The sequence below is a fragment of the Mandrillus leucophaeus genome, unplaced genomic scaffold, assembly GCF_000951045.1.
Source record: "Mandrillus leucophaeus isolate KB7577 unplaced genomic scaffold, Mleu.le_1.0 Scaffold67, whole genome shotgun sequence".
Classification (NCBI taxonomy): domain Eukaryota; kingdom Metazoa; phylum Chordata; class Mammalia; order Primates; family Cercopithecidae; genus Mandrillus; species Mandrillus leucophaeus.
This window is the reverse complement of record NW_012107252.1, coordinates 1,848,044-1,871,233: the sequence shown is the minus strand read 5'-3', so window position 1 is coordinate 1,871,233 and position 23,190 is coordinate 1,848,044. Positions and strand designations below refer to the sequence as shown.

Genomic DNA, 23,190 nt, shown 5'->3' with positions numbered 1-23,190 from the left:
AGTGTGTAGGTAAAAGACAGTGATATGGAGAATCACAAGTTTACCTAAATAACAAACCAGCAAACGTCCCCCTGAACCTACAAGGTAAAATTTTAAAGAAAGCTTACAGATAAGGATGTATTTTCAGACAGTTGTAGTTTTAACTTAAGAGTCAAAAAGTTGTTAAAAATTAGTTTGCGGCTGGGTGCGGTGGCTCACACCTGTAATCTCAGCACTTTGGGAGGCCGAAGTGGGTGGATCATGAGGTCAGGAGTTTGAGACCAGCCTGACCAACATGGTGAAACCGTCTCTACTAAAAACACAAAACTTAGCTGGGCGTGGTGGCAGGTGCCTGTAGTCCCAGCTACTAAGGCGGCTGAGGCAGGAGAATCGGTTGAACCTGGGAGGCCTCTGCCATTGCACTCCAGCCTGGGTGACACAGTGAGACTCCATCCCCCAACCCGCGACCCCGCCAAAAAAAAAAAAAAAAAAAAAAAAGAAGAAGAAAGCAATTAGTTTGTAAGGTATAAGTTAAATGGAAAACACCTTTTATAAGTGCTTTTTGTAGCATAAGTGTACAGTAATGTCCTAGCCCTCCACTTTTACTCACCAATCACCCAGAGTAACTTTTAGTCTTGCAAGTTCAACCTATGGTTAAGTACCCTGTACAGGTGTTTCTTTTGAAACATTTATATGGCCTTTTTCCTCTACCTTTTCTCATTTTTCATTTTCTTTCTTTTTTTTTCTTTTTAAAGAATCTTGCTTTGTTGCCCAGGTTGGATGGAATGCAGTGGTACAATCATGGCTCTGCAGCCTTGAACTCCTGGGCTCAAGCGACCCTCCTTAGCCTTCCAAGTAGCTGGGACTACAGGCATGTGCCACCATATCTGGCTAATTTTGAAACTTTCGTAGAAATGGGGTCTTGCTATTTTACCCAGGTTGGTCTCAAATTCCTGGTCTCCCAAGATGCTGGGATTACAGGCATGAGGTACCATGTCCAGCCTTCTGTACCTCTTCTACGCTTAGACACACAAATATTTACCACTGTGTTATAACTGCCTGTATTCAGCAGTTACATGCTGTATAGGTTTGCAGCCTAGGAGCAATAGGCTATACCATATAGGTTTGTATACACACTCAATACCTTTGCTCTTTCCTTCCTTTGTTGAATTCACCTGGCAAAGCCCTAGTTAAATTCAACTCTCCACCTGCTGGCAATTCTGCATGTCCCTCGTATATTTGTTTTCCCATTCCCAAGACAACTACTTCACATCTTTTTCTCTTTAAATCTTCAACATCCCTTCAGGCCCCTTTCTGTTTGCTTTCCAAGACACGCCAGAATAACCCTAAGACTTCATCTATTTATTTATATTATTATTAGTTTTTTGAGACAGAGTCTTGCTCTGTCACCAGGCTGGAGTGCAGGGGCGCAATCTAGGATCACTGCAACCTCCACCTCCCGGGTTCAAGCAATTCTCCTGCCTCAGTCTCTTGAGTAGCTGGGACCACAGGTGCCTGCCACCACGCCCAGCTAATTTTTGTATTTTTAGTAGAGATAGGGTTTCACCATGTAGGCCAGGATGGTATCGATCTCTTGACCTCGTGATCCACCCACCTCCGCCTCCCAAAGTGCTGGGATTACATGTGTGAGCCACCGCGCCTGGCCTAGTAACCCTAAGACTTTAAAAGTGAAATACATTTAATCACTGGATGAACTGACAAGTCTTAATATCCATAAACAAGGAAAAAAAAATCCATTGTCATTTGATTGTTCTACTCTCTTCCATGAAGATCCATAAATTCACTCCTAACTACCTTTCCTTGATAGTATCACGAGAATATGTGTCATTATTTTCTAGACATTACTATACAGAAACACAACTAGCCAATTATAAACACTCAAATTTGACTACAAGATCTTTTGGATTTTCCGTGTGGCTAGCATCACCTATGCATGACAATTATTTCTCCCAAATCCTTCCTTTTTTTTTTTTTTTAACTGTACTGCCCTAGGTCTTCCAGTGCAACGTTCAACAGAAACTATGACACAGTCGCTTTTTTCCTCACTTCCTGCTCTCCTGTGTTCACTCTGCTCCAAATGGCACCTCCCTTCTGAAGACAAAAACAGACAAACAAACAAACAAACAAAAAAACCAGGTTATCTCACAATTGCTAAGGCTGGGGAACCAGGCTCAGTGAATATCAAAACCCAAGAGGCAGATAGGAGGAAATCATCCCTGCTGTTGTATCACCAAAGCACAGCGACCACCCTCGCTAGCAAAATGAGTTTGCATAGCTTCCTAGCAATGTCTCTAGGTCTCATGTTGGTGCATCTGATTGGCAGAACAGGTTCTAAACCTTGATCTTAGCTACAAGTTTTCTGGGTAGTTTTTGAGATGTACAGGCTCTGTAGTTCCTTACAAATAATCCTTAAGTACTCAAAGTACTGGGCAACAGAACACAAGACAATATCTAAAAACGTGTATGTAGTTCTGTTTCCAACACTAGCACACAAGATTGTATTCCCCCAAAACTGTCCTCCCTCAACGTGTTTTCAAAAATCTCATTCTAACATTATTGGTATTTAATCAGTTGTTGGTCTTCCTATTTCCATGATATCCTAATACAGATGCTCTTCAATTTATGATGAGGCAATATTCCCATAAACCACAAGTCAGAAAATCATTAAGTTGAAACTAAATTTAATGTTGGCAACACGGCAGTCGACTTATGATGGTTTCATTGATGATTTTTCAACTCTGTGATGCCATGAAAACAATGTTTATTCAGTAGAAACTGCAACCCCACTAAATCCCCTAAGTTGAACCACTGTAAGTCAGGGACTGTGTGCATGTAAGTAACAGTTTAGATGCTACCAACAGTTTTTAAGTCTCAGGTCCATTGACTGGGTATTATTTTCATAAACACCGGCAAGAAATGGGCTAACAAACTCACTTCTGCAGTACAGATATTTACATTAACTAGGGTTAAAAAAATTTTTGAGTAGTCTCTTATCAAGTCCTCTGTGAAGAGTTAGTCCCAAGCAGGAGATGACTTCCACAGCACTGCAGGATTCCTGATGTGCCACTCTGGCCTACTCCCGACCCTTGTCTATTTCTCCTGGGCCCTGAAAGCTGGCCAGGATGATCTGGAGTGTTTCTGGATAGCAGTCACCATCAACTACATGACTATTTCACAAAGCAAGCCAAAGAACATCTAACAAAACATTTAGAAAACAACAGCCAGCCCTGGCTCACGCCTGTAAACCCAGCACTTTGGGAGGCTGAGGCAGGCAGATCACAAGGTCAAGAGATTGAGACCATCCTGGCTAACAGTGAAACCCCATCTCTACTAAAAATACAAAAATTAGCTGGGCGTGGTGGCACACGCCTGCAGTCCCAGCTACTCAGGAGGCTGAGGCAGGAGAATCGCTTAAATCCGGAGGCAGAGGTTGCAGTGAGCCGAGATCACACCACTGCACTCCAGCCTGGTGACAGAACACGACTAAAGTCTCAAAAACAGAAAAGAACAGCCAGACTAGGCTTAGGCTATAAGGTGTTGAGAACCATATAATTACAAGTTCACCAACCTCCATGTTCCTAAGCAGTTTTCCCATGGGTTTTATATTATTTGTTTCCATCTCTAGGACATAAGCAGCTGAACCAGTATTTGATGACCACACCAGGCATTGTGACAGGTTCTCCTAACACTTTAAAGTTGACATCTTCAATTGGCACACTGAAATAAATTCTCCGAACGTGACAAAACTAAGTGGGGCAGGATGAGAGTCTGGTTGGTCTAGGCTAGACCAGTGCCCTTTTAAACACTGCCTCACAGCCAAAGGAACCCACACAAAAAAGCCTTCCTTACAAATGAACTAATCCTTCAATGAAAAATAGCCAGGTTATCAAGAGTATGTATTTTCTAATTTTTATTATGGGCCCACAGGCATGCCACTTAAAGGATTAGAGATTTTAAAGACATTTTACCTGAGGGAATTGCCAGTGAGCATCATCTATTTGTAGACTGGGTCAAGCTGAGGGTCCTATAAATAGCTAAGAACTTAAACTAAAGGAACACTAGACAAATTTACACAAAGACAATTATTTAAGACCTTTATTAACAGGTGCTTGCAGTTTGTTGACTTTTTTGAAAAAATCAAGTTGTAAACTTTTATTACAAATTAAAAATGAAGTTCTTAAAAATCTCAACTTGACCAGATATGAAACAATTTAAAAACCTTTAAAGGCGTATTGAGAAAAACCAGGCTTTTTTAAAAAACACGTTTGTTATTACCAAAAAGAGACGTCTTTAGGTAAAAATAATAAAAACCCCATGCTGCATAGATAATGCAGATAGTTCTATTTATCTGGTCAACGGGCAAAAAGCAAGCACTTAAGGTCTTCAGCTCCAATCTTTTGTTCATTTCTTATTGCTGGAATTTCATATTTCTTCTTGTTGGATGACTAAACTGTAAAGAAAAAAATAAAGATGATCATGTAGAATTCATGGTAATCTTCATTTAGTGTAGTACATGCTCTAGCTTACATTACTTGTGTACTGGGAGACATTAACAGATCTTTTGCCATCCAGCAAATAGCAAAGGGGAAAAAACCAAGAGCACTACTGGTTGAATGCTAATTTCGGAGGGAAGGACAATCACACACCTCTCGATATCATGTAAAATGCTGAATGAAACGGAATCCCTTAATTTTGGAAATAAGGGTAACAAAAACAAGTGAGCTAATAAGCTAAAGTAACAAGAACAAAAATGTATCATGTGGTCTGCCAGAGAATTATTACTATTAATCTATAGGCAGTTTAAATACACCATGATAAACCATGAGTCATTCTCCTAGGAGTTTTCAGACACAAAACACTCTCATCTTTTTCCCAGAACAACATAAACCAACAAAAAACAATTAGAAATGATTAAAAGATTATATCGATGTTGCCACTTTCAGTGGGTTAATTCTAATAGCTATCCCACTTCTTTTTTGAAATAATGCATAAATAATAATGTAATTAACTTATTTCTCAGAATACAAGCTAGCAAAACTTTCCTCCGTTTACTAGTGACATCATAAAATTCATTCAGAAAAGTTGATAGAAAGCGCTAACAGTTCAAAATACTCAAGAAAATACAGGTCTCCAGTGTCAGAATTGAGAACTAGCTGAGGGGTGGCCAAATATGACTATGATATTCAATATTCCTAAAATGAAATATTAGGTAATTAAGAACAGGGCAGAACACATTATAAATAACACGGCTTTATCTGATGGAAATGAGATTTTCCCCTTCTTGTATTAATAAAATGAAATGGTCACCACTCACAACTGTCATAAATGATGGCCATCCAAGCTTGCTTACCCGGATGATGGTAGAGATGGTAAGCCGGCATTTACTCAGCCCCGCCCTGCTCAGCCTCGGGAGCGGACGAATTCTCAGCTGGTGGATCGGCTGCTTTTGTCTCTTTGCCATCTTGTGGTTTAGGGTTTTCTGGGCGTCTGCGTCGGTAATTGAAGTTGCGGCGGTACCGACGTTGAGGTGGCTGCTGACCTTGGGTCTCATCTCCTTGATTTTCTTTATCTTCTTCATTGCCGTCCTCTCTAGGCTGTCTTTGGCGAGGAGGGCCCCTGCAATGAACAGTGTCAAATTTAAGAATGATAAAACCTTCTCTCTCCAACACACCTACCAGTGTTACCAGTTGGTTCACAACTAACTCACCATGTCTGGCCCATTCTCTCTATCAAGTGGTCTGTAGGCAATTTGTGTAAGGAGATTTTTTTTTGTGGGGGGGGGGGTGTCGGCGGGTTGGGAGTCTTGCTTTGTTGCCCAGGCTAAAGTGCCACGGCATGATGACAGCTCACTGTGGCCTCTATCTTCCAGGCTCGAGTGATCTTCCCATCTCAGACTCCTGAGTAGCTAGGACTATAGGTAAGCCCTCACGCCTCATTAATGTCTGATTTTTAGTAGAGATATCTTGCTATGTTTCCCAGGCTGGTCTTCAATTCCCGAGCTCAAGCTATCCTCCCTCCTTGGCCTCCCAAAAAGTGCTGGGATTAAAGGCTTGAGTCTTTTAATCACCAAGATAAAGATACTAAATTTTGGGATTTTCTTTCCCCCAGTGCTCAGAAACGATGGATTCCTGGCCTTTCCTTCACCCATACCCTGAGCACTCCAGAAAACCCCAGGCCTTTAGTATCTATCAGTCATCATGGGAATAAATTCACATTTACCTTTGTACATTCTAAAACTCTTTCCCCACATCTTTTGGAACTCATGATGAATCTTCAACAAAATTGTTCTGACTTTTCTCTGTAACCCTCCAGTGGTGACTGTTCTAACCTTATTGTGGCTTCTAAATCAACTCTCCTAGCTTCTAAAAACTGTAGGCGTTCCATCTTATTTTGGATTCTGCTCCATTTACTATCTTTTTCTTATTGCAGTTATTATTAAGGTTCGAGGATAACAGCTTCTAATAACCTGGGCTTTCAGATCGACCTCCCAGTCCAGCTGTTTTCTCAGTTATACCACCCACCTTTCCAATTATGTACCTTCTGATTTTTCCTAGTTAATTCCTTATTGTTTTCTCATTCTTCATCTAGGACCTGTAATATAGTGATCCTATCACCTGTTCATCTCACTCCAAGGTTGGGCACAGTGGCTCACACCTGTAATCCTAACACTTGGGGAGGATCACTTGAGGGCAGTTCAAGACTGCTTGAGTAACACAGTGCAACTCCATCTCTACAACACAATTTTAAAAAACCCCTCATTTTCCCCTTTTCTCCCCTCTTTATCCAAGTATAAAGTCCACCATTAATCATATGACCAATCCCTACCCCAGGGTCTAAGTCTGGATAAACCAATGCCAGAGAAATCCAACTCTCTGCCCAATCTGAGCCTGATGCTCAAATGGCTAGAAACACAGAGCCAAGCTGGGTGAACTCACTTCTAATTTATGATTGTTATCCTATTATTTACAAATTTACCATCTCTATTTTCTCTGCTACAGGGTTCTTTGCCCCAAACTTTTCAAACTTCCTCTTCTTTTGACTCAATTGAGCAAACAAAGGCTTCCATGTCTTCCCATTAAACATGTGTACCCATGTATTCTTGTTTCTTACACATGAAAACATCAGGTTTCTAACAGGTCAACATTTTCACCTGTGGGCAAAACCCAACTCTCTCTGAGGAAGAAAACATTCCAGCAGTCACTTTCCTGCCATCAACCGTTATCCTCGATTGCATTTCAGCCTATAAATGTTATTTCTCAAAAAAATCCCTCCCTTTTTCACTCCCCATTTTCCCCTACTACCTGTCTCCTTTTCAGCAAAACTTGTACTACACTCTGTCTTAAGACTTCTCTTTCAATTTGCTTTTGAACCCACACCAGCCAGGATTTTACCACACCACTCCATGCATTAGGCGCAGCATGTTTCATTTACTCTCATTTGAACAAAAGATTCCTGCACAGTTTGGAAAGTCTAGCATTCATTGATAACTTCAAAGCAATTATATGTTACTTCTGCTAACTATCTGGCAGGATTGAGCATTCTAAACATGGAAACACGTAGACATTAAGTCTAACTTAAACCAAATGGCAAAAACCTTTGCACTGGAGGGGTAACAATGGACAAAGATACCTTTCTAAGAGACAAGTCAATCTCAAGCTTCTTGTTTGTCAATATAAAAACAATTTGCTCAACAGTGAACTGAAGCACTGAATACAAACACAAAATTATACTATTTTTAAGGACATCTATGAAACTAGTTTGGCAAAACATTTAAGCTCTTCAGTGTAACAAAAAGGTAAACCAAAGATTCTGCTGCTGGAACCCATGGACTTAATACATGAGAGCCTATTTTAGACCTACTTTGAAAAATAAAAACCCATCTATCTTCAACATCCAGCATCTGGCTAACACAATCTCCTGGCAGAAAACTGAATCAGAGATCTTCAATTCTAGTAGTGATCAGTTAGGATCCCAGCTCTTTCAACTGAAAACTCAGGACAGGACATATATTAACACAAGAAATATGATGACATCAGCTGCTCTTGCAAAACTCTCAATGTACACGTGCTGATAAGTATGTAATACAACCTCAAATAGATTCCCTAGTTCCTAAAACTACACTAAGTGCTCCGACTTTTGTAAAATTTAAAAACGTATATACAGAAACTCCCTCAAAATATACTCACAGTATATTTTGGATATGTTGGATACTTCTAGAATAATAAACTTGACACTTAAAAATTTGGGGATTTAAGAGTTGTGATTTAAGTGATCAGTTAAGATGCATTATTACTGCATTGGTTTGATTCTTCAGAGGTACCTGTCAGATTTTAGGGATCACCTATGAAAACTTAATACTTCAATAGCAAACCCTCACAGAAAGAACGATTACACCATTCTATCCTACCACCGTGGGACTGGGAACACTGCCTTAAAGCACACCACAGCATGGACTAAAATATGCTTGGCTCACGGAATTTTTCCTCCATTACTCTAATAATGACATCTATTAATAAGATTTCTAATACCCATTCAAGTAGATAGATTAGTTGTCTAATGATAGACCGGATTTTTCCTCCCAGAACGTAAATTCTTCATGGAGCAATTTCATTTTGCAACTTTGAGCTGACATCCCAACTCCAAAAAAAAGGGGGGTACATACCTAAACTAAGAAGTAATTAGTGGAAGATTATGTATGCCATTTCAAGTAGTAACACTTACTGCTGATTCTTCACTAATGCCATGGTACAATTCAGATACTCCTAATGCTTTCCTTTCTCCCTACCAAGGAGGTAGGTTTAAAAGACGTGGTTTAAAATATTATCTTACCTGTTCAAGGACAGAAAATTTGAAATTCCATACCCTCATCATTTAAAAAAAAAAAATTTATGTATAAAGCTGACCTCATCTATATGAGCTGTTTTTAACAGGTTCACCTCTTAGGCATCTGATGAAAGGAAACGTGAAGTGTTAACAGAAAAATGAGTCCAAAAGTCTGCGGGAGAGGCATGATATTGCTGAGTTCTAACAGAGGTTTGAGGAAATTTTAATAGAAATATGTTTATGTGGACCATACCTGCGGAATCGTGGTCTATATCCCCGATACATATTCTGCCTCACTGGTCTACCTTGTTCTCCTGCACCCTGGTTGTCAGCACCCTGAAAAAGATAATGGAAATCAAGGCTACTGGGTCAGTAACATAATAACCTTACCAGGAAATCCAGAGTTAAAAAACAAACAAAAAATCAGACCATCTAGTAACTGTGACTACACTATAAATTAACCCTGTTAGTTCTTACTAGGAATCAAAGGTGCTTTCCATAGGATTAACAGCTCTAAACAGTCCTACCAGAACTTATCACATTGCTGTTGCTGATGGTGAAACTCACCTCCATCACTTCTCCCTGCACAGGAGGGTTGGAATACTGTGGTCGACGCCCATAGGGTCTCCGCATGTAGTAAGGTGGGAACCTTCGCCTGCGGTAGGGCCGGCGTTGTTGGGCCTGGCCTTCGGGAGCACTCTCCGATCCCTCGTTTTTTTCCCCACTCTCACTATTCTGGTAATTTTGCTGGTAATTGCGTGGAGGACCCCTACGACGTGGATAGCGTCTATAATGGTTACGGTCTGCTGCATATTTACTGCCTTGAACTGGAACACCACCAGGACCTGTAACATTTGCTGCCTCCGCACCCTACAAAAGCCATTACATATTGATAGTGACAAAGGAAATCAGAACACTTTCAACAAATTTCAAACAAAGCAAAAAACAAAGTTAAGGAAAACAAAAAGGGGGGTGGGCGACTGCGTGGCCAGGGGTGCAGAAATGACTAAATATCAGTTCCTCACTGTTCTGAAGAGATTGCCCTCTAACTGCAGCCAGAATATTAGGCTTGATGCACCTGTGTTCATGAGGTCACCTGAACACATCCATCCACATTAGAGCCACCATCCTAACAGATGAGACCTCCAAAATATTTCCATACTGAAGTCAAACCTTTACACAAAAAGCATCCTCACCTTTTCTCCTTCAACAACATCAAACTCCACAGTCTCTCCATCTCCTACACTGCGAAGGTACTTCCTGGGGTTATTCTTCTTTATGGCAGTCTAGTAATATCACATTCCAAAAACAGATTAACAGGGGAGAATAATGTGCTTTTTCATTTAAAATGTACCAGAGTCAATATTATTTTAGCTTGGATATACACTTAAGATTTGCTTTAAATAAGACCAAATCATCAATAAATTTAGGAAAGCAGGGACCACGCTATCCCCAACTTCAACAAAAACACTCCAATCATACAAGGCCCCAGCATTTTACCACTATTTACAAAACTAAAACAAGTAATTTAACACTCAAGACAGACACAACATTTTAAAAACTGCTTTTTGCAAAAGCATTATATGTAATTTTGAACAAATGAGGATATCCATCTATCCCCTAAAGACTGCACTTAATAGTAGAAGGTGGCCCCACATGGGTCAGTTTAGATGACAGGCGAGTTGGGTTTTGCACGCTTCACAGCTGACCAAACCAACTTTGCCCCTGTGTTACCATATCAAACTCAATTACAAATGTCAACCCAAATCCCTTCCAATCTGATAATACGTCAGTGGAAATGCAGTTCACGTGTATTAACTATGTCATTCTTTATATGATCTGACTGCATGGAATTGTTACTTATCACCTCTCCAGCACTCAATAAATCTTGTATTAGAGACTTGTTGCTTCTACTTCTCAGACTGTTAGGAGAAGGGAGGAAGAGTAACATCTCACGTTTCTATGAAATTTTTTTGCAATATTCTTTCACTACCTATTCAATCTCATTATGAGACAGGACATGTGAAAGTATTGTTAATCCCATTTTACAGATAATGTAACAGGCTTTAAAGTTAGGTGACTTGCCCAAGGTCACACAGTTAGTAAGGAGACTTTCTAAACCCAGGTATTGGGTCTCCAAATTCCATGTTCACTCCAAATCCCAGCTATATCCATTACAGGATCACTCACGCATTTCGACTGCAGAGGAGACAGGACAACCAACGAATCTGAGGCCAATTAAGTGAAGCTGCCCAGAACTGCAGTCTCCTTGATACACCACTAAGACCTGAGCAGCCAAAGTCCCAGGAAACAACTACATGTTGAAACCACTTCCAAAAAAATGAAAGCTATTGGTGGCACCTTGTGAATCAGTACAACCGGGTGAGTTGAGTCAAATAATTGATCTCATCTGTCATCTAAACTGTCACATAGTTTTCATACCTTTCATATATAGCCAACTATCAATTACCTGCAGTCATAGGGGATAGCAGAAGTACGGATAATTAAAATCTCAACTCTTTATTTTTATCAACATCTCCAACCCCTGCCCCAACCCCAACCCTTAAGGGTTGCCAACAGGCAACAAGACTGATAAACTTTGCTGTCTCTTGTTCCTAAGTCTACATATTCTTTTGAACATGTAGAAGGAGAATAAGGAACAGGTGAGCTATGTTCACCCAAACAAGAATACCAATTTTATAAAACATTTGCTTTAAAATAACATTTGTCTGAAGTAGTCCTGTATTTATCTACATTTAGAATTTAAATGTTTCCATAATTACAATTGACCCTGAACTACCTGATTGGGTTGTGGATGTACTAGAAATTGATACAGCTTCCTCCTTGCCATTGAATGCTGTGTAGGACACTTCAGTGAGCTACAAAGCACCAACCTATGACAGCCCTTCCTATGAAACATGCTGCCATACAAGCTAGTATCTTAATTAAATGTGAGTAGGGAAATTGACTTTAGGTCTTTTGATTTCTGGACTATAGTACAAAAAAGTAGTTATGGTCTCTAACTTTAATACAAGTTGACAATATTTCAAAAGTCTTCAGGAGAAAACTGATAGCACAAACATATTTTTTCCTACCCATTTTGTATCTGTAAGAATAAGTACATTCAATGTAGCTTATACCTAAATTTGAGGTATTAATAGACACTTGACAGTGGTTTACATTAACAATCTTAATTCCTGAATGTACAAATATTTTCCTTAAATGATACTTGAGGAGAAAGTTCAGTATGTAGTACTCATCCTATGTTAACAGTTTTTTCTTTCCAAAATACTGGAAGCCAATCTAAAAAATTATTTAATGAGTAGCTGCCAATCTTGTCACACTTCCCCTCACTTAACCTTAAACTAGTGAGAATTTTTTCATTTTCCAAGCCAGCCAAAACTCTTCAAAGGTTAAACAAACAAACAAAACAAAAAAACCCAATACCCATTCAAAGTGATTTAAAATAAGTAGATGGCTCTTTACGCTACTTTTCAAGTATTCGCTTCAATTACTGTTTTGCAGGTCTGTCTTATTTACCCTTGATTATGGAGATTTGTCCCTACAGGCAGATCTAAAAGCCTCTGAAAACTTCTTGCCAAAGTTTCTGTGTATTTGCAGCAACATTATTTGTTCAACTTTAGAATCATGGAGTAATTTGTTCATCTGAAATTAGGTATAAATAGTTAGTGCAGTGAGTTTGACTCAACATTTGAGAAAGCCACAGCTGTTGACAAAATTCCAATTTGAAATGTCTAGGATAATTCAGTCAACTCTAACACATTTCAATGTATACATTTTAAGCATGCTACTACTCCTGTAGTAAGTAAATAAACTGGTGGCTGGACTTAACCTTTTATGAGGAACAAAAGTTGAAAACATATCTAACCTTTTCTTCTCACAATCCTTGAATCAGAAGTGCAAATATCTACACAAGCACTCACCTGGTGTACAAATACATCTTCCTTGGTGTCATTCCTGCAAGACAGAACCAAGTTGAACACGTTAGAAAATGAAATACGTCTCATGTTGTCAAAGATTAATTTTCCCAGAGCCTCTCTGGCTGCCAATTAGCTACCAGGAAATTTGGCGAAAATAAAAAAACACAAGCCACCATGCTCTCTGCTTTAAAGACTTAAGCAGTTGCAAACAGTTGTAGCCTCATTACCTGTAAGATAAGCAAAAAAAAAAAAAAGTCTAAGAAATTAAAGTGTGACCTACTGAGCCATAATTAAGGGGGTAGCAGTGACTAGCAACATATATTCTGCCCCTCCTTATCCTATTAAACATTAACTGTTCTAGCACACCCTCCTCTTACCTCTAGAGCATGGTTATCAACAGAAGTAGTAATTACACTCTCAGCTTACCCTTCAATCATTTCCTCTTCACCATCCCCTACTACCAACTTTCCTTGAGATCATAAAAACGAGTAGAACCTCCTCCCCTAGCAATAGAATGTACAACGCAAAGAGTGAAACCTAATGTGAACTGTAGCCTTTGGGTGATAAGGTATGTTTGAATGTAGGAAAGGCCCAGTTAGTTGTAAAAGCTACTCCACAAGCCCACACCAGGACAGATGAAGGTTTAGACCACAGAGCCATATATGAGAAGACATTTGAGATCTCTTTTTGAGGCAAAATGAGAAAGACTTTGTGGATAACTGAAGTCACAAGTGAGGGCGAAGTAGAGAATAATCTCACTTTTTAGCCTGCAGACTGGGATTAAAGTGGTAATACTAGGAGCAAGAACCACCACTGGAGAAGGGAACAGATTTCCAGGCCTGTAGTGACCTGCCTCACCTTACTCCGTCAGTTCAGAGTGAGAAAAAGTTCAACAGTAGCTCTAGTGTTTAACGACAAAGGGAACAAAGGTTACAGTGAACTGGACAAACTGGATGACTGTTAGCTTCTTGCTGAACTAGGGGGCAACATATGCACCAAAGGATCCACATAAAATTAACTTTAAATCTGACCTGTAAATTATGGCTTGGATTATTATAAGAACATTTTTAATTGATGGGAACAGGATAATTTAAAAAACAGAACAGGTAAACTGTAAAAGCTACTTAAGGCAAGTGACTGAAAACTGACCTTTCAAGCTAGATGATTAGGATTGCCTAGGGAAATGATAATTGTACCTAATGTCCATCTGTCCATAGCTCCACAGGCACCAAAAAAACAGATTACGGCCATCATTTATTAGTTCTGCTCTCCAATATGACTGAATTTCAAGCTCTAAGGCTCTAAGGGAAAATACAATAAAAAACTGGTAGAGTAACAAAGGCAAAGGCAGGCAAAGTCTAGAATAGTGATTTTCAACAGGGGCAATACTCCCTCTGGCAGGGTATTTAAAGTTTTTCCAGTCCGGGCACAGGGGCTCACGCCTGCAATCCCAGCACTTTGGGAGGCCAAGGTGAGAAGATCACCTGAGGCCAGGAGTTCAAGATCAGCCTGGCCAACATCGTGAAACCCCGTCTCTACTAAAATTACAAAAAAAACCAGCCAGGTGTGGCTGCGTGTGCCTGTAGTCCCAGCTACTCTGGAGGATGAGGCAGGAGAACTGCTTGAACCTAGGAGGCGGAGGTTACAGTGAGCTGCTGCACTCCAGCCTGGGCAACAGAGTGAGACTCCCTCTCAAAATAATAAAAAAATAAAAATTTTTCCAAAGATTGGGAACACTATCTGCACTAATAGAAGTGGGGGGTGTCAGTTGCTAGAAGGCTATATAAAGATTTGGTCTAAAAAGTCAATTTGTTTATTGTTATCTGAGTTGTGTATGTATTTCTGTACTGCTTTAATATGCATTAAATTCACTAAAAATGCAGCTTCTGTGGAGAATTTTTCATTATTGATAATGCTACTCATGGTATCCGGGTAATACATCATTTCTTTATCGATACATTCTGTGGTGGCACTGTTTGTTATGCCTTCTAATGCAGTTACAACAGGTATTCACATATCAATATCATCATACTCTGCAATAAAAAGAATTATAAGTAGTTATGGGGCAAGACCCTGTATCTACAAAAAATAAAAAATTAGCTGGGCCCCAAGCCCAGGAAATCAGGGTGCAGTGAGCTATCATCATGCCACTACACTCCACCCTGTGGAACAGAGCAAGACCCTGTCTCTAAACAGAGAAAGTACAAGGCTGCCATTACACACACGGTAATGTCACTCCTGCAAAAACAGGCAGGTGTTTTGTGGGTACATAGATAGATATCTGAAACCAACGTAGTTCACTGACCAATGTCATGACAGTAAAAAGAGTACTCCAAAAGGAACACTTAGCCAGGGTCTTAAGCTCAAGATATTTATTGAAAATGTCCTCAATTGTAATAAAAACATTATACCATTAAAAAAAAGTGATTTGTTGAACCAGTGATTTAAATGTATTGATCTGCTTTGAATTTGCAACCAGCCAGAATCTCTAGATTAAATCAGCAGTTATAACAAAGCAGAGCCTCAAATATTAGACAGTTGCAGAGCAGCTTTCTGGGTGCAGGTGTCACTGCTCTGCCAGCTATCACTCCTCTTTTCTGTTCAGTTTTTCTCTCAGGTGTTTGCTGGGAAATTAACACTGGAACTAACCCTTTTCTGGCAGTGAATATAAGCTCTAGCTCCTCCATCTACTATAAAGAAATGTCTTCAAAATGTACAAATAAGGAATATTCTGAAAATAAAAATTATATAGTAGTAAAGATAATTCGGAAAGAAAAAGCTACCTGTTAGAATTTCCAGTCTAAATGGCACAGAGTAGTTAGGGAGAAAAGGGTTTGGAAAGAGAAACTATGACTACAGATGAGAGGTGTGAACAAGCTGTCAAGTTCCTACCGGCTTAAGCTGGGGCAATCAGGCCCTGAACTCCAAGTCTGGATAAAATATTTCTTTGTATTCTTCTTGGGCACCTGCATAGTCTGACACACACATATGTCCAATTAGACTCGCAGGTCACAGGTGTGCCCTGCACTGTTTTCTTTTTAATTAGAAATAAAAAGTATTAGTTTAAATGTGATTCTGGGCCAGGCGTGGTGGCTCATGCCTGTAATCTCAGCACTTTGGGAGGCCGAGGTGGGCAGATCACGAGGTCAGGAGATCCAGACCATCCTGACTAACACGGTGAAACCCTGTCTCTACTAAAAATACAAAAAAAAAAAAAAAACAAAACAGTGATTCTGGTGCTGGTACCCTGTACACATGTAACAATACAGGACCCGCAAAATGGATTTTGCTTCTGATGAATCTTATTCATTGGGTTAGTATATGACTATAGTATTTCCCATTTGTATTATTATATTGGGGAAAACATTTTAATCACTTTCTATTGTTAAGAAAATGGAAAACAAATTATGTTGTTAAAAATGGAAACGTGATATCTGCATTATTAAACCCCTTTGCACAAATTTAAAAAAAAAAAAAAAAAAAAAGGAAAGAAAACAGTATTCAATTTTTTTTTTTTGACATGGCATCTCACTTTGTTGTCCAGGCTGGAGTGCAGTGGCGATCTTGGCTCACTGCAACCTCTGCCTTCCGGGTTCAAGTTCTTGCACTTCAGCCATGAGTAGCTGGGATTACAGGTGTGCACCACCACACCCTGCTAGACTTTTAGTCTTGATTCAACTATTAACAGCTGTGTAACCTAGGAACGCTGCCTCATTGGCTTTTTTACCTGCAAAATGAGAAAAACTACACTAAACAATAACTTACATTACTAAGGTAGGGACTCAACTCTTAGTATTGGGCATTTATATTCACTAATACTAGCCAGTTTTTTAGATTAAAATCTAATTGCTACCACTCCTATAGTACAGCCTATCCAGATTGGTAAGGGTCTTAAAAATAGACAAAATGCAACTCAAAATGGGAAAACAAAGGCAAAAAACTTTAACTTCCCTGGAAAACTTTTTAATAACTCAAAAGACAATTACAGTTTGCCTGATAACTCTCCATGCCATAGGAACTAGGAATTCCAGCATTTGCTTTTCATGGCCCAATCCATCCAAACTCCAGGACTCTACTCCAGCATGTTCACCATGTTTGACCACCCTCCCACTCCTAAAAGACAACTATCTTTATCCTAGCTGTATATCTACATTAAAAAAAGCTAAAGTTTAGAAAGCTTTTTTGCCAATCCACAGTATTGCCTTAAATAAGACTTATTATTCATAACTTTATCCATAACTAAATGCTCTTACACTACTACTTTGTTGCAGATTACCAGACCAAGTTAGTCTAACACCTTAATTCACCTAACTGCATATACCAATTTACAATCCTATGGTTATAAAAACTCCAGGATTTAGCATCTATATGCTCCATAACCTAAAGCAACCAGATACCAACTTCCAAGCCTTACAGATGACTGTAAGATAATAACTCCCCTTATCTTTGTATTTCTTCTCTATTAAACTCTCTTCACACCCAACAGACTCACTTTTTCCCACATATTGTCTGTGATTCTGCCTTAGGACAGACTGTATGTTTGTTTCCAAGGGCCAAGATTGGAGGGTAGCAAACTCAGTAATTGCAGCCCCAGGACTACGGGGACAGGAAGGTAATACAGCCTATCCTTGAATAACTCAACATCTATGACGGTGGATGGAAGTTTGAGGTGCCAATCTGCTGCACAGTTGAAATGTGCCTATAACTTTTGACTCTTCCAAAATTTAATGGCTTACTCATGACTGGAAAGCCTTACTGGTAACACAAATCATGAACGAACACATTTTCTATCTTACATGTACTATATACTGTATTCTTGCAATAAAGCTAAAGAAAATGCTAAGAAAGTTGTAAGAGAAAATACATGTACAGTACTGTACTTAACACAGTAAGTGTACATCTGTCTGAAAGGTAATTCCAGCTGTAGACCTCATCTACAGCACATATCAAGCAACTGAACTTCTTACAACGCCATGACTTTTCTCAGCTTCACTAGTGCCACTTTGCATGGGTCCCATGGTGTCATTCAAGACTTACAGTATTGCACTAAACCACAATACCTCAATTCTACAAGTTCTTTTTACTGACACACAATTTACTGGAGAGACAACTGTTCATGTGATGATTAGTGTCACACGGCATTTTAAGGGGCTCAATGCAGTAGCAGTGAATGTCGTGCAGTTATGATTTAACACTGCCTGAATCTTTATGTTTGTTTACATTTCTCAACTGCAAATGGCCAAGTTAACTTTCTAATGGATTTGTGTACATTTTATGGTAGTAAATAATAAAACAGACTAGTATCTACATATTTTTGGTATTCATAACATACTCAACTTTTCCTTATTTTGGGGGATACTTCTTGGCTATGTGGCTCATCTGAAGTTTTCAGGTTGTTGCAAATCTCCAAACATTTTTCCAATATATTTATATATGAAAATAAATCTGTGTAAGTGGACCTGTGCGGTTCAAACTCACGTTGTTCACCAAACTGTATACTAGTTCTCTATCTTAGATTTCAAGAGTAAAAGATTCTACTTTGGGAGGACACGGGAGTGGGACCTACACGTATCAGTGACTTGGTGAACACAGATGACTTCTTGCCAGCTTAAGATCAATGGCTAATCTAACCAGCATATGAATCTCTCTTAATGTCGCCTGCATACATGTCATTGATGTTTGCCTTTAGGGTTCCAGTTTGGAACCTTCGACGTCTCTCCCTTAGTAGCACCTGCAGAAAAGTCTTTAAGCCTTCCTTAGTGCCAAAACATTTTGTCAGTTATGTTACAGTCTACCCATGACTTATATGGCTTAGCAATGGATCTACCGTGATCGAGTTAAGACCAGTGTGACTTTAACAGCCCAAGAGATTTTCGGTAATGACATCCTTCCAAAGGTTTACACTTTTATTAAGAACCACACATTTGGGAGGCTGAAGCTGGAAGATCACCTGAGCCCAGAGCTCAGGAGTGCAAGAACTGTATGGGCAACATAGAGAGATTCCACCTCAACCAACCAACCACCACACATTAAGTACTTTACACTGCCGCCTTAAAAAAAAAAAAAAAAAAAAAAAAGCACCCTTGAGAGGCCCCGCGCAGTGGCTCACACCTGTAATCGCAGCACTTTGCCAGGCCGAGGCGGGTGGATCACCTGAGGTCAGGAGTTTGAGACCACCCTGGCCAACATGGAGAAACCCTGTCTCTACTAAAGATACAAGATTAGCCTGTGTGGTGGCGGGCGCCTGTAATCCCAACTACTTGGGAGGCTGAGGCAGGAGAATCGCTTGAACCCGGGAAGTGGAGCTTGCAGTGAGATCACACTATTGCACTCCAGCCTGGGAAACAAGAGCGAAACTCCATCTCAAAAAAAAAAAAAAAAAAAAAATCACCCTTTAAAAAGGCAATATTCATTCTTACCTTGCAGGCCACATAAAGATTAAGTAAGATAAGGTGCAATGTTCTCTCCTTCAATTCTTCGCCTCCCAGTATCAGGAATTAAGCAAGTCCTTTTATTTGTAAAGCTGACCTACATGCTAAAACTAGAACTTTTTAACAATCCCAAACTTCACAAAGTAGATAGCGAAAGGCAGAAAGCTTTTCAAATCCAGGAACTACCAAGTCAGCACACAAGAGCCCCAGTGACATACTTGGATCATTTAAGAGTCTTTCAATGGCTAAAAATAATCACCCTAAGAAATTATCTGTAACTATGTGGACAACCACCAAATTGAAAATGGCTAGGGTCTATTTCAGAGACAGCATAACAGCAGTTGGTGAACACTAACTCCAGAGTGAAAAAACAGTTCCAATCCTGCCTGCCACTTATCACCTATGCTTATGGGGGCAAGTAACAACTTCTTTGTGCCGCAGAGTGACAGTACCTACACCTCAGAAGTTTTTAAAGATTAAGTGAATTGGCTCATTTTAAGCACTTACTATAGACCCTAGTATAAATACTTGTTAGCTGTATCTATTTTCACCAACATGTGAAGGAAGTCACCTATCAGTTATGTACATACGGAATCCCCACAAGGCAGCCCCCACTCCAAAGGGAGACTTAAACCTGATAGGCGTGACTAAAGAGAGCTAAACCTTTCCCTGGCTTGGTTTATTACATCTTCCCAGACCATGGGTAATAAACTCAAATGCACACACAGAGGCCAGGCGTGAAGCGAAGTCAGCAACCTAAGACAACTAAGCATGACAGACTGTTGTAAAAAAAAAAAGTATACTCCCCTCAAACGTGGTGACAATACAGCAGGTAGTTTTTACTATGTGGAAATACAGCCCCCAAAGCTAGCTAAAGTTCAGATCTTAACAATATAATAATCTGGATTACTTGGTGTCATCTCCTGAATTATAAATGTTAGTAACTAATCCCAATTCCTTTAAAAAATACTGTGCTGTCTAATCAAAGCATCTGGGAGTAGTCTTAGAAAGGTCACAAATTTGTGACCTTTGCTCCAAATTCTTTCTTCACCTCAAAACATAAAGAATTATTAATTTAGACATTCTAAGTACTCTGGAAACAGAAAAATATTCCTATTCTGGTCACCATAAACTGTTGCCAATTCATGGTAATCTTTGGTGAATATGGATCAATTCTCAACCACTAATAACATTCAACAGTAATATAGGAGGAGCATAATAAACCCCTCTAGTCACATTCTCCAATTATGTTTTGTAGACAGAGTTCACAAAAAAATAACTCAATGAATTTCTTAGAATATCTAGATTACACAGTCTAACAAAATAAAGCCAAAACTTCTACTATTCTTAAAAGCTCTATTCTCATGTTACTTAGCACCTTCTTCACAATATAACCAATCAGGGAGAAGCTCTTTAATGAATTAATTCTAACAAGGTTGTAACAATTCATCAGGTGGTAATTCAGGCTGGAATAAACACATTTACAATGAAATTGCGTCTTTAAAGGCAGAAAATTTACATACAATGTTGTAATTATAAAAATACCGTACAATCCTAGAATATATAATCCAGCGCATCCAAAAACAGCAATTAAAAGTCGTCATAATAGTCATCCCAAACACTGCACTCTCTCCTTTATACAGAAAACAGCACGTTATGTGTCAGTCTGTCTCCCTCCCTCATAAGAGCCAGGTGCCTCCAGCCAAGTCCATTCGTTCTACTACAGGAACTACATATAGAACCAACTGCTAGCTTCCAAACTGATTTAACACATACATTTTCCTTAATTAAAGCAAATCTTCCCTGTATTTAATTGGAGTCAGATTTTACAGCATCTTATTAAAAAATCCCAGAATAATTAAAACAACCAGTTCAGAAACATAAAGAATATTTTAACCAGTTAATCTGACAAAATAATCGAGGTTAGGATAGTCCAAAGGACCATCAAAAGCCAATTCATAACTTGCCCTGGAGAATGACCAATTGAGTTGATTCCAATTCAGAACAGAGATATTCAATGAATAGTATCTCATGGACTAAATACTTATAAAGTGTAAAGATAATACTCTTATTTTGGACAAAACTATTGATTTCAAAAAATGTCGTAACCTATGCCCACTTTAAAAAAAATGCAGCGAAACAAGGCACATGATAAAACTTCTTAAACACATACAAAAACTGCGATCTATCTGCTGAAAAGGATGCATAGTTGCACACCAGAGTTACCATTACATTGGGTCAAGGGTTAAAAGCAGTGATTTTGAAGGTATGGCCCGAAGACCATTATCATTCCTGTTAAAAATGTACCCAGACCTAATGAATCCAAAGCTCAGAAGAAATACACCACTTAAATCACACCCTTCCAAGGTAAGCACACTTAAATTTGAAAACCACTGGTTTAAGAGTTAGACTAGTAAGGACAGTCAGTAAGACACAAATACAAACTAAAACACTAATAAATTCAGACAGATCAATTAAAAAGCTATCAGTTTACCAATCATATAAAAGCATTCCCTTTCTTCTTTGCTAGTAAGCTTTTATCAAAAAATTAATGAAAAACGTAGTTTCAGCCAGCCAGGAAGGCAAACAGTATAGAACAAGTTGGAAAATCCTAAGATTCTGGAAGAAACAAAATGTTTTCCCACAATTGCAAAAGTAGAGAATAGATCATCAAATGCTTATCTCTTACTTTGAGTATTTCCACAATACTCTATGATTGATTAATGAACAGTTTTTCATCAGGCCATGATTCTGTCCTTAAGCTTGATTTTGCCCATTTGTTGTCCATTCCACGTTGTTCTTTTAATCATCTGCTTAGGTCTTCTACAGTAAGTAAGCAAGAGAATGCTGAGATGGCACTTAAGTACCATACCTGTGAGGCCAAGATTGCTACTGGCATACCCAGTGCTCTACACCCATGTAACTGCACTACTAGCCTTGGCAGCCATCTTGAAAATGATGCCCGGCTCACAAGGAAGCCCATGGAATACTGTGCGTCTACTGCACGTTACCACCACCACTGCCACAAACAACCCGAAGGGTAAGTCCTAAAGACGTATCTGCAGCTTTACCTTCAAACAGGAAGAACAATGTCAAGTTACTAGTGACTATGGCCACTCTAATAAGCTACAGCCAGGGATCTAGCAGAAATTGACTTCATCAGCATGATTTTAGGACAAGGAAGAATGAAAAATAAGAACTGAAGGAAAAAAGCCATTTTCTTGCAGATATATTATTTATGAACAAATAAAAACAGTTCTCTCTGGTCAAAGCTGTGCTAATATAAAATTTATCTCAGGTATTAAAATGAAACGTGAAACAAAGGCAATACAACCTCTCGGTAAAGATGACAAAACCTCATATACTTGACACGTCAAATCCTCTTACCCCCAAAATGTTAACAAGGCGTAAATATCCGATGTCAGTGGATCACATTCTCAAATACCGAGTTCAATAAAGTAGAAAAGGATGACAAGAATAAAAATCTACTGGACCGTACTTTCCCGTTTACCCTGTTAAGGAATGGCTCATTCACTCCGCTTGCCTTTTAAATTGCTTTGTGCTGTGACGAAGCCCTTGAAGTTAGCTTCAAATTAATATTTAGCTGCAAAACAAAGGCATTCTCTAAACCCAAATCCCTCCAGTCGTCAAGGAAAACAAACAAACAAAAAATCACATTAATACACCAGAGGTAGTAAACGCCTTTCAGAAGAGGACTGTGGATTGGCACAGCAAGAAGCAAGCAAGAAGGTAGGATGGAGGCTTCAGAGCCCAGCAGCTCACCTGTTGATGAAACCATATCCGTTCCTTACATTGAACCATTTTACTGTTCCCAAAACCTTCGTTGCTGGAAAAGAAAACAAAGCAAAACAAGCCACGATTACCAGCTATCCTTTTCCAAACCCGTCTGGCTTCGGCATCCGGTCCCTCGCACGCTGCCCGCCGCGGCCACCTGACAGCCCTTTCTCTCCACCGCCCGGGTGCGGGTCCGCGCC

General features: G+C 39.3%; 1 protein-coding gene across 2 annotated transcripts; it reads right to left on the bottom strand.

Annotated features, from left to right (window-relative positions):
* Positions 1-4,067: 4,067 nt before the first annotated feature.
* On the bottom strand, positions 4,068-23,188 carry YBX1 (Y box binding protein 1). Of its 2 annotated transcripts, none has more exons than XM_012001742.1 (7): positions 22,979-23,188; positions 12,768-12,801; positions 10,020-10,109; positions 9,391-9,693; positions 9,077-9,159; positions 5,351-5,616; positions 4,068-4,450 (listed from the first exon to the last, which is right to left on the bottom strand). In XM_012001742.1, exons 4-6 carry the CDS (start codon positions 9,454-9,456, stop codon positions 5,382-5,384), a joined length of 384 nt encoding a protein of 127 aa, XP_011857132.1. In that variant the 5' UTR covers positions 9,457-9,693; positions 10,020-10,109; positions 12,768-12,801; positions 22,979-23,188; the 3' UTR covers positions 4,068-4,450; positions 5,351-5,381. The 2 variants fall into 2 exon arrangements, with proteins under 2 accessions (XP_011857132.1, XP_011857133.1); XM_012001743.1 differs by having other exon boundaries at positions 23,080-23,182.
* Positions 23,189-23,190: the final 2 nt, after the last annotated feature.

Bases quoted from the DNA above. Each gene is read 5' to 3' on its own strand.
- YBX1 (XM_012001742.1), bottom strand. From the start codon at position 9,456: ATGCGGAGACCCTATGGGCGTCGACCACAGTATTCCAACCCTCCTGTG. The intron at 9,160-9,390 runs GTGAGTTTCACC...TATCTTTTTCAG, and splicing joins TGCAGGGAGAAGTGATGGAG to GGTGCTGACAACCAGGGTGC. The intron at 5,617-9,076 runs GTATGGTCCACA...TGTTCATTGCAG, and splicing joins TATAGACCACGATTCCGCAG to GGGCCCTCCTCGCCAAAGAC.